This window comes from Setaria italica, chromosome IX (assembly GCF_000263155.2).
Source record: "Setaria italica strain Yugu1 chromosome IX, Setaria_italica_v2.0, whole genome shotgun sequence".
NCBI classification, from domain to species: domain Eukaryota; kingdom Viridiplantae; phylum Streptophyta; class Magnoliopsida; order Poales; family Poaceae; genus Setaria; species Setaria italica.
Window position 1 is genome coordinate 9945375 of NC_028458.1, and position 11819 is coordinate 9957193.

The following is an 11819-nucleotide window of genomic DNA, read 5'->3' on the forward strand; positions in this document are numbered from 1 at the left end:
CTGGGCTTCACGGCCCAATACGCAGGCCATGACGTAAGAAGATATCGGCCCACACAGGCCATAGCCCAGATCTTCCGCACCGAAAGCACCTCCGCGTTCATTCTCGCCTACGTCACCCCACCCCACGCAGACCTCGGCTGAGGAAAACCGAAACCCCTCCCAAATAAACTCCCCCGAATAATTCGTCGTCTCCTTCCCCAGTCTCCACCACTCTCCCCCTTTGCTCGCTCCCAAATCGTAAACCCTAGCCGCGCCCCAGCGCGAGGGCACCCCCGCCGCCGCCATGGGCGCCAGTCGGAAGCTGCAGGGCGAGATCGACCGCGTCCTCAAGAAGGTCCAGGAGGGCGTCGACGTCTTCGACAGCATCTGGAACAAGGTACGCCCGCCCAGACCACCGCCATTCTCCTTGGTCCTGCGGAATTTTTTCTCTCGCGGATTTTGGCGAATTATCTGATAGTTTTTTGGGGGGCAGGTCTACGACACCGAGAATGCGAACCAGAAGGAGAAGTTCGAGGCGGACCTCAAGAAAGAGATCAAGAAGCTGCAGCGGTACAGGGACCAGATCAAGACGTGGATCCAATCCAGCGAGATCAAGGACAAGAAGGTGAGAGTTACCGACGGTCCTGTCCCCACTCCCCTAGGCCGCTTTGATGTCTGTACTTGGAGGGGCATGGGAATGTTTATGATGCAATGCTGCTGCTTGCTGACTGCATGTAGCGATCTAGGTACAGTTACGCTGTTGTGTTTAGTTAACTGCTAAGTCGAAGGGTGCTTTGAAGAAGCTCTGTCTTGTACCGCAATATGGGCGGTGATCAGTGAGTAGGGACCTTGATTGGACAACTGTTCCGTTACTCTATATCTGTTACGATATATGGTTGTGGTGATGATTCTAGTGATATATGGTCAGTTTCTTATATCCTGTCAGTAGGATGAAGAGGTTTTTGAGGTTATTATTGATACAGCTCTCTTTCCTTTGCTTTTTATTGGCGTTAGTAGCTGTGCTGTTATTTAGATTCTCTTGCAATTATCATGCTATACTCAATGATTCATTCGAATTTCCCAGACTGTTCTGTTAACATTCTGGGTATACCGGATTTTGTTCTTGTTATGCTTTTCTGTCGTCAAGATTGTCCGCTAGTCCACGTGCTACCTAGCTCTGAGTAGCTCTCATCTTGTTTTCTTTTTTTGGTAGGTTAACTTGTGAAGGTAACTGATACTTGACAATGAGACTTTGAGATCACTCAAGTCCAGTCTTTCCAATTTTTCTCTGTACATGTTACATATTGCTATCTACATTTACTGTGCTGTGGATGCCTTTTATCTGTCATATTTGGTAAGAGTAGTCCATTACTGGCAGTTTATAACAAAAATCGGTTGTCATTGTCTCCTTCAGGCTACTGGCTGGTCTATTTGTATTAGAATTTGTTTGATGAGCTACATACTGAGTATATCACGTTCTTATTGAAACACAGAAAGCATAAATGTTCTTAAACAGAGTTTGCAAATAATGGTACTTTTTAAACGTCACAGAGTCAGTAGTAAAATGTTTGTTCTGGAGTTGATGTAGTTTTCTTTTTCCTTCATAAATTGGTTACATCGCATATGTTTCAAGACAATTTTTTATTGGCGTCTTGTTGTTGGCAATCTAGTTTAACCATCCAATATCATTGTGAGCCCGAATAAAAATGTTATCACGATACTCTAGAAATGTAGTATTTACAATAATAGTTGTTTCCATGTTTCGGCATCTACCTTTTTTGATGAAATAATGTTTTTTTGTCAATATATATACATGTTTTTTATTTGCAAATGTAGATGTAATTTTTTAAGTTGCACTTTGCTTAATTTCTTGTTTTAATCCATTGTGATATATGTTGACATAGGTTAGTGCCTCTTATGAGCAGGCTCTGATGGATGCCCGTAAGCAGATTGAACGAGAGATGGAACGATTTAAAGTTTGTGAGAAGGAAACAAAAACCAAGGCCTTCTCAAAAGAAGGGTTAGGTCAGCAACCAAAAACTGTAAGCTCTTGGACTTCTTTGTTTGTGCTAATGTAGTTTCCAGTTTGGTGTACTTATTCAAATTGTTTATATAACATGTTTTTCCAAGACTTAGGTATGTGGATACTAGTTATAAATTATTCAGCACTACACTACTAGCCTTGTGAGATTATATTTCTTAGGTCCCATATGATTAATTCCTTTCTCATATAGTTAGTTTTTTTTAGGTTGAAAGAATTGAGTCTGAACTAAGTATTCAACATTGGCATTGAGATGCAATGATTCACTGATGCAGCTTAGACATACAGGAACTAAATACTGCTTTATCTACACTCATGAGTTTACTTTTTGATTTAGCCAAAGTTATAAGCAGATTTATAGTCATCACTCATTTGTAGGAGGAATGTATGGATGATTTTAGGTTTGTGCCTTAGCTTACAATCAATTGCGGATACCATTTTATATCTCATTTGGTCCAGCACTCCAGCTCTAGGTTTAACATTTATGTCTACTCCACACACCTTTTTCAGGGCTGACTTTACTCGTCGCAGTCTACTACTCTAGTGCTATTTTTCTTGACTTGCTGTGTGCTTCGTTATATTGCAGCTCCCGCTTCATGGCTTATAATTATTTCTCACTTGGTGCAGGATCCCAAAGAGAAGGCCAAAGCTGAAACGAGGGATTGGCTTAATACTGTGGTATGTTGGAAACTGTTAGCTGTTACTCTTGTGTTCTTACGTTTCCATCTCTGCCTTTTGTTCTACAATTCAGAATGGGTGTGACTGTTTTCTTTGATCTGATTGCTCTGAAAATGTGACATTTATCTTTATTTGTCTCTTGTAACTTGATTCCTGTGTAGTTTTGTGATTACTGATGGCTCCTTCTACGGCTACTATTTAATCCGTAGTTGGTAGTGCTTGGAATATATCTAATGTAGCTCCTGGGCCATGTTATCTTTACAGGTTAGTGATTTGGAAAGCCAGATTGATAACTTTGAAGCAGAGGTTGAAGGGCTTTCAATTAAAAAGGGAAAACAAAGACCACCTCGACTGGTATGATCAGTTATATTCATTTCAGACTGGTCCTGTTTTGATCTTTATGGAACTTGTTTTTGATGATCTGTGCTATATAAGAAGTGATTTTGCATACTTAGGTACATTTAGAGAAGTCTATTACGCGGCATAAAGCTCATATAAAGAAATTGGAGTCAATCTTGAGACTTTTGGATAATGATGAGTTGAGTCCTGAGCAAGTCAATGATGTTAAAGATTTCCTTGAAGACTACGTTGAACGTAATCAGGTGTGATTATCTTCTTAGTTAGCCTTGGTAATATCCTCTTTTGATGTTGCATGCTAATTGTGATAACACACAGGCATATGATGGACCTTTTGTTTGTTCCTTTTTTATTTCATTCATTCATATTTAGGAAGACTTTGATGAATTCAGTGACGTTGAGGATCTCTATAGCACATTGCCTATGGAGAAGGTTGAAGCACTTGAAGACATGGTTTCACTTGCTCCTTCCAGTCTTGTGAAGGTAAGCTATAATGCTGCCCTGCTGGTGCTGTGATCTTGCGATCTTGTTAACAGAAATAACTGGCAAAATTAACAGTTTTTATGTGACTCCTACAACGTTAGTAGAGGTCCTTTCTTATTCGCATTTGGGCTGTGTTTATAATTGAGGTTGTTGCTTAGCCTTGCGTATTTACTTTTTTTTGGCTTTTGGATGTTGTTATATGTTTTTCAGCAATGTTTCATAATTGGCAGGGTGTTGCTTCTGTTTCCACCAGTGCAGTTTTGAGCACGAAGACTTCTTCAGTTGCAACTTCATCTACTCAGGCATGTGCTGTTAGTACTTATTTATTGTTTGATGGTTTGTTATACATGTGTACTCCCTCCATCTATGTTTATAAGGCATGGTATGACTTGGCACAGTCTTCCAAATAACACTTTGACCATTCATTTATCTTATATTATATTGTTTATGGTTATAAACTTATAATCATTGTAGAGTGTATTTGATTACAAATCCAACCATATAAAGATTACATTATAAAATAAAAAAATAATAATCAAATTATTGGTCAAAGATTGGAAAGTTTGAATCTTGATATGTGTGTGCGCCTTATAAATAAAAACGGAGGGAGTAATGCAATATAATAAATATTTTATACTCCCCTCTGTTTCTCTATGTTGGCTTTGGGGGAATGCTTCTCGCAATGTTTATCCTTCAAGGATTTCAAGAGTGCAGTTATTGCAATGTTTCCATTACACGCCTAATTAAATGCTTTGAAAAAAGAGGAGTTGTATCATGTCACTAAGGCTAATCCCAACTATGATATGCATTGTAAAAGTGGTGTATTATTCTCTCGTCATATGACGTGACATCTTTGGAGAGCATGACACAACTATGTATTGGGATTAGAACTATGTAGGGGTATGGATGGGCATTTCACATTGATTTTTTTTCTTGGAGCTCAAAGTTCTTTGGTTATGGTGTGCTGTGGACATACATAGTGAAACAGAGGGAGTTAGAATATGCACCTGATTGTTAGTATATTAACACACAGTACCAACTTTGCTGCTGCTTTCTTGTGAATTTCAAAGTGCTACTGTTGAATCCATTGATGTGTGTCCATTCCCTTTACTCCTTAGAGCTACGATTTCAATTTCCATTGGTTTTGCTATTCTGTTGGTACAATAAGAACATCTTCAAAAAGATTAGGGCATAATGCTTCAGGTGTGCCTCATGCCATATTTTTGTTCTTTTATTTGCCTTCTGTCTTAACAACTATTTCTCCTTTTTTCAGCCTACTGTATCAACAACTACTTCACAAAGTACATCACAAGATCAAACAGAGGAGACGGCTTCACAAGAAAGCAATCCTGAATCTATGCCACAAACGCCACCTTCAAAAGGTGGAAATCTTGGACCTTCAGTGCCAGTTGTGCCCATTGCTATCAGTACTGGTAGCGTGCCTGTTTCTGTCCCTGCGGAAACCATTAATTCCCCTGTGCGGCCAACTGTTCCTACCACAGCGGCTGCAATACTTTCTTCTGCTACTCCACGAAGTGCTCCTGAGAGTACACCTGTTGTAACCTCAATTCCTGCAAACTTATCTGGCACCTTGAAGGATGATGACAGCATGAGTTTTCCTCCACGAAGACCATCTCCTGCCATTACTGAAATTGGAATTGGCAGGGGCATAGCCCGTGGAGTAACTAGTCAGACATTAGGTACAGCTCCCATAAGTATTGGTCCAGTCCCTGGAAATGGATCGGTTAGTGCACTCCCTGCAATAAATGACTTGTCCAAAAGAAATCTATTGAACACTGATGAGAGAATTAACAGTGGTGGTCTTTCTCAGCAGTTGGTTTCGCCTCTTGGTAATAAAGTTCAACCACAGCAACTTCCCAGGACTAATGATGCAATTAGCTCTGATTCTGCTAGCACAAATGAAAACCCTATTCTTGGAGGAAGAGTATTTTCTCCTCCAGTTGTTTCTGGGGTTCAATGGAGACCTCAAACTGCTGCTGCATTTCAAAATCAAAGTGAAACTGTATGTACCTCTTCTGTTGCTATTTTCTTTTTACAGTCCACTTGCCCTTGCTCCCTTGAATACTTGATCATACTTCATAATATCTTTATAGGCTTTCCGTATACAAGTTGATGGTTCAACAAGACGTTCTGTTTCTTACTCTATCAACTACTGCATCCAGTAACTTTGCAGTGATGTTTTGGAAATTTCTCCCTCTTTTAAATTAGTAGGGTGTATTAGGACTAGAGCCAATGGTACAAATCAACTAATCAAGGAAATTAGAAGAGAAAATGACTGAATTATCCTTATTAAAATATACTGGGAGCATCAGAGGCTAGTGAGTGCATGTAGGTTTTTTTTGATAAATCGGGGCAGTGATGTAAAGCATAAAAAATTTGCATGCAAGAGAATCGAGGGTGTATCAGTTTAGATTTTCAACTTTAATATTTTGATTGGGCGTGTTGAAATAGCACACAGATTTGCCTGGGAAAGCTCTATAGAATATTATAATTTTACAAAGTACTGTAACTATGCTATAATAACTTGAAAGCATAGTTACAATACTTCAAAAATTATAGAGTTACTTGTTAAAGGCATGTCTTGGAGGGGCATGTCAAATTGTCAATGACCAAAATATCAACCTTTTTTTTACTGGGAAGTTACTCAAATTGTTTGGATGCATAAAAACTACAGATGCTTTTCTACTGTAAACTTTTTTCATTTTGAACTTTTGATAATCCCTCACTGGGGTAACAAATACATGATTACCTATATGATTTTTTTGCTGACTCTGTTTCCAGAGTCAATTTCGTGGAAGGCCTGAGATTTCTGCTGACCAAAGGGAGAAGTACCTACAAAGATTGCAGCAAGTACAGCAGCAGCAAGGCAGTCTTCTTAATGTTCCTCATATAGCTGGCATAAATCAGAAGCAATTTCCAACACAGCAGCCAAATCCCCTTCTGCAACAGGTTTCTTTTTTTTTCTACAGTACTAATATCTGATGCATTGTCAAGCGATTTAGAAATACAACTAGCTGAGCACATACATATTTTTATTCTCTGTTTTCGTCTTGAGGTGTATTCTCTGTTTGTCCTGTTCTTAGTCTTGTATGCTAAACTCATCATTAGGTGCTATCAGCCTACCATACTAATAATTTATTGATGATCAAATCAACTAAAAAATAGTGAAATGTTGTATAGAATAGAGATAATCCTCAATGTGATTTACCACCCTTCAAATTTTGAAGCTCTATTGATGACAAAAGGATACTTAAAAATTGTAGTTTATCGTGAGTGCTCATATTTTATTTTTCAATTGGGTTTAGAATAAATTCACGAAGGTAAATTACTTTTGTAGCTATTGCAAAACCACATTTGTAGAAAACTCCCTTTTTCACAGAACTAATCGACTTCATAAAACTACATTTCCATTGTTATTATATATTGCAGAACTTTTCTACTTTTAGTATAACAGAACTGCAGTTTCTTTTTATCACTCGTTGCAAAACTACACCATCAAAAAGTGTAAATTTGTGAAATTGAAAGATAATAGAAATGTGCTTTTGCGATACAAAAAGTTATATTTTCATGATATAAAATGACAATGGAAGTGTTGTTTTCAGAATTTCAAGGATAGTTCTGTGATACAAAAGGACAGGAAAGTGTGTACTTTGTGAAATAGGTTTCCAAATGTGGGTGCGATAGTTTTCACCATTGTTTTTGTGAAATTTACTCATTTGTTTATGATTTACTGTTGGCATTTCACTGTTATGGTTTGACATAGAGAAACCCAAGCTTTTTTAGTTCATTTTGTGCCTGATTAATAGAGTTGGTGCATATCACCCCTTTTTTGGCAATTGTTATTCCTCGCTTGAAATTTTGAGATGTCTTTATTTTATTCTATTTTATTTTTGTTGCTTGTACTGTAGTGACCGGTTATGCATTATTGATTAGTTTATTTATGCAGTTTAACTCACAGAGTTCTTCTATATCTTCCCAAGTGAACCTTGGGCTTGGAGCTCAAGGATCAGGTATCACCTCTGCTTTCTGATGTCATCTACATCATAATTCCTAGCCCCCAATTCTATAGAACTTTGCTGAACACCGACTTTCACCTGGGCAATACATTGCAAGGGTTGAAGTTATGGTCATTAATTGTTTATTATGAGCATTGAGAATTTACCCATCTGTGCAGATGCTGGGCATGTAAAAAGTGAAGAACAACAACAAAGTTTGGCTGAAGATGTTGGTGTTGAATCTGCTGCAACAACTGGAGCAAATAAACAAACAAGTGAAGATGACACAAAGATTCCTTATCCGGTATGTCAATCTTTTGCACATGTATGCTCATGAAACCAGACGTGTCTTTGTTCATTTGTTTTTCAAACTGTATAGGTATTCCAGTTCAGTTACTTTGAAAATTGAACTAATATGAAAAGGCTGAATTTACCTAGTTATAAAATCAGTTATATTTATCAGGTTAAATCTCATCCTTTTAAGGAAACTCATGTTAAAGTTAGATTTACAACATCTTGATTGCTCCTAAAAAGCAAAAACATCTCAACAAACAGTCAATAATGTAATCATATCTATTATGGAAAGGGAAATACCTGAGGAACTATAAATATGTAACTCATCAATGGAAATATAAAAGATTATAAAGTTTTAGAATGTTATGTACAACTGAAATTTTGAGAACTTGATATATACAGATGCTATCGTCCTTGCAAAACGTCCAATGGACAATTGCTAACTTTTTTTTCATTAGTTCATGTTTTGCATATCCTGTCTTGCTCTTCAAGGTTCCAAACTTTTTATTTTTAATGATCATTTAACTATATGATGGACCATTATTTGTATGATCCACACAAGCTACTTGGACTAACCCTCCTGTACTGTTTAAGTGGAAATTCCGACCAAACTGAACATAGTAATATCTTCCTGTTCTGTGCTTAGCTTCCTTTAATACCTCAGCACAATCTTCTGGTTTGGTTTTCACAGAATCCTTCAGCACCTGCAACTGAAAACACTCAGCTGCCTAGGGACACTGATCTATCGCCTGGGCAGCCTTTGCAACCTGGAATGTCATCATCTGCTGTTGGTGTTATTGGCCGAAGAAGTGTATCTGATCTTGGTGCAATCGGAGATAACCTCACTGGAACTTCTGCAAGTTCTGGTCATGATCAGCTTTATAATTTGCAAATGCTCGAAGCTGCATTTCACAGGCTTCCACAACCCAAGGACTCAGAGCGTGCTAAAAATTATGTTCCGGTATGGGTTTTTGAATGAGATTGGTGCCTGCTACCAAGGTTTGAGTATATTTTTCTAATTTTCTTACCTGCATTTTCAGCGGCACCCTGCAGTCACCCCTGCTAGTTACCCCCAAATTCAGGCACCGATTGTATCGAATCCTACCTTTTGGGAAAGAATTGGTAGTGACACATTAGCTACGGATATGCTGTTCTTTGCATTCTACTATCAGCAGGTTAGTTTTCCCAGTCTTTTCCAACTTTATAGTTGTTTTCCTGGCACGAGCAGCGAATTTTTAACAGTTGTCAATTGTTTGGTCCTAATGATGTTCTTCTGCTGCTGTAGAACACATACCAACAATACTTAGCTGCTAGAGAATTGAAGAAGCAATCATGGAGATTTCACAGAAGGTACAATACTTGGTTCCAGCGGCATGTGGAGCCACAAGTTACAACCGATGAGTATGAGCGGGGCTCCTATGTGTACTTCGATTTCCATGTCACCGAGGACGGCTCAGGATGGTACGTGGTCCTTTCTGCCTTGATATTAGTTTGTGGGGCACCACATTTCCAAATGACTGGACTTATAACCTGTTACTAACACTGCCTGCAGGTGCCAAAGAATCAAGAATGACTTCACATTTGAGTACAACTACCTTGAGGATGAGCTATCGGTACAGACAAATTAGAGTGCCATCTGCCATGGCAGTAGGTCTAATCGAGCCATTGTGTCCAATGTGAATCTTGTAACTTTCGGAAGGTGTCTTAGCTGTTATAATCCGGGACTCTATAGAACAATTCCCTAGCTGTAAACTAATGGGTGAAGTTGGTGCTACCCTGTGCATTTAGGTTCTGGTGCACCGCTCATGTGGGTTATGTCAACAAAGTGAACAAACCAGTGTGTCTCAGCTGTACATGGCTGTTCTGATCTGCATGTCAGAGTCATGGGGGCTCCGAAATTTGTTTCGGATCTTCCTTTGCCCCTGTGTTTAATTTCTGTTTAATCTTGAGTGATTTTGCTTTAAATTTTGCAAGTTTCTGTTTTGTCCTAAAATTTTTTAGAGTTGTTTGTTTTTTAGTTATAACTTGGATGTCCTTTTAGTTAAAGTCTTTTGAGTGTAGAATAATTTTTTAAAAAAGCTATTGGCTCAAGACATTTTCAATTGATAATTTTCTAGTTGTGGCTCTCTTGCTAGTACTAATATCTCAACTATGTCAATCAATTATAAATGCATATGGATTAACCGCATTAATTTGGTGTTCTATGGTTCCTCCTAATAAACTTGGGACCAAAGAAATTAGAAGTATTGAAGTTCGCAAATACTCCCTCATGAGAATAATTATACCTTTCTAATTGGTGGCAGGCTTGCATGCAGATTTGCATGCATGGCCAAATAAGCCACTTGGGTACTCAAATTTAGTTCAATCAGAAATGGAAGGTTTCCGTGACCGTAAGGCAGGAGGTGGCGGTTTGGGGAGATACGGATGTCGTGGAGAAACAGTTTGACCACCGGGTAAGATTTACCTGACAGTCAACTTTGAGGTGACCGTTTTTCGCCCATGACACAGATATCTCTCTTCTGATTGTGCCTTTTGATGCAATCTGCTTTTCCAAATAAATTACCACCATATATCATTATCATCACAGAAAAATGACCTCCCACAAAAATCTCCGGTTGTGCCCCCTCGAAGCGCAGTTGAATAAGGTTGCCGTCAGTCACTGTGTACTTGTGTAGAGTGATATCATGAGATTGATGTTAGTTAAAGATACGTTTATAGTATGTAACTGTTTGAAGTACCATATTCTTATAGATATTGTTTGTGTGGTCAAAGTAGAATATTAAAAATCGTGTTGATGCCATAAAGGACTTGTATTCAGAACCATAGATATACAATTTTTTGCGAACCAACTCTTGTTAGGAATTGGAGAAGGTAGCTAGGGTGTTCGTGCGCGCGCGCCCGCATGATGCCACAGTTTAATTAATAAGTAGCTAGTATGATGCACAGTATCAAATTCGAGTGCTTGCATTGACGTAACCTCGAGGAGACAGTAATTCGACCAAACGTATGCATCCCGGCCCCGGCGTGGGTTTCAGTGCATCTCAATCGCGGCCCCGGCGTGGGTTTCAGTGCATCTCGATCGCTAGCTGGGAAAATACTCTATTTCCAGTGTGAAGTTCATCTCGCAGTTTTCAAGGATGGCATGTCATAAAAGATGTTTGAGTCGAATGAAACAATACTTTCGATGTAGTTTTCACAATTTTATGGGATGTCCGTGCCATCAAATTGCGAGGCATGTGATTGGATATGGTCAGATGAAATCAAATTTTATAGCCCCCAATGCAAATTTCAACAGGTTTCATAGTCTTGGAAATAGAGGTCTGTTCGGCTCGCTGCACAGCGCTGCAGCTACTGCCGCCAACGTTTTAGCCTACTGTAGCAGCTGCAGCAAGATTGCATGCTGGCAGCTGCAGCTAGCCGAAACTAGCACAGCCGAACAGGTACGGTGCATATACATTTTCATCCTGATCAAACTCCTCTCTCTCATTTTATAATTATATTACCTGAACAAGATAAGACTAAAAGCCGACTCGAGCTACGAGCTCATTTTGATTTTACAATGTTTTCCATGGTACTTCCTCGCGAGAGCCGTTGAGAAAGGAATGGGTGGATGCTAATACATCTAGTGCTATCGTCTGTCTGTCACGCACTGCGTGCGTTCGCTGTTGAAGGCCGTACGGCCGTCGGTAATGCATACATAGAGTTATGGGCTTAATTAGAGCCTGCAAATCGCAGCCATGGCATCATGTGGACAGAAAAGAACAAATTAACGACACGCAGATGCTATGCAGTACGTGCTGCGTGCGTGCGTGGATCCAAATCGCCGTGGGATTATCGACGTGGAGCAGGGCACGCGGCTGATTACGAGGCGAGCATGCAGGAGCTAGCTGCGGCTGCAGCACGTGACGATCAAACCTGGATTATATTGTGCTCCATCCGTCGATCCTATACGTACGTGCCCGAAGTGTTCT

The 11819-nt window shown here is 39.3% G+C and overlaps 1 protein-coding gene across 4 annotated transcripts; it reads left to right on the forward strand.

Annotated features, from left to right (window-relative positions):
- The first annotated feature begins 152 nt into the window (after positions 1 to 152).
- On the forward strand, positions 153 to 9813 carry LOC101771207 (general negative regulator of transcription subunit 3). 4 transcript variants are annotated; one of them, XM_004982235.4, is made up of 17 exons: positions 154 to 376; positions 473 to 604; positions 1884 to 2021; positions 2648 to 2698; positions 2963 to 3052; positions 3154 to 3300; positions 3428 to 3538; positions 3769 to 3840; positions 4812 to 5282; positions 5370 to 5561; positions 6341 to 6508; positions 7506 to 7569; positions 7734 to 7858; positions 8540 to 8809; positions 8889 to 9023; positions 9134 to 9309; positions 9401 to 9813. In XM_004982235.4, exons 1-17 carry the CDS (start codon positions 284 to 286, stop codon positions 9474 to 9476), a joined length of 2511 nt encoding a protein of 836 aa, XP_004982292.1. In that variant the 5' UTR covers positions 154 to 283; the 3' UTR covers positions 9477 to 9813. The 4 variants fall into 4 exon arrangements, with proteins under 4 accessions (XP_004982290.1, XP_004982292.1, XP_004982293.1 ...); XM_004982236.4 differs by having other exon boundaries at positions 5373 to 5561; XM_004982233.4 differs by having other exon boundaries at positions 153 to 376; positions 4812 to 5561.
- The last annotated feature ends 2006 nt before the right edge of the window (positions 9814 to 11819 follow it).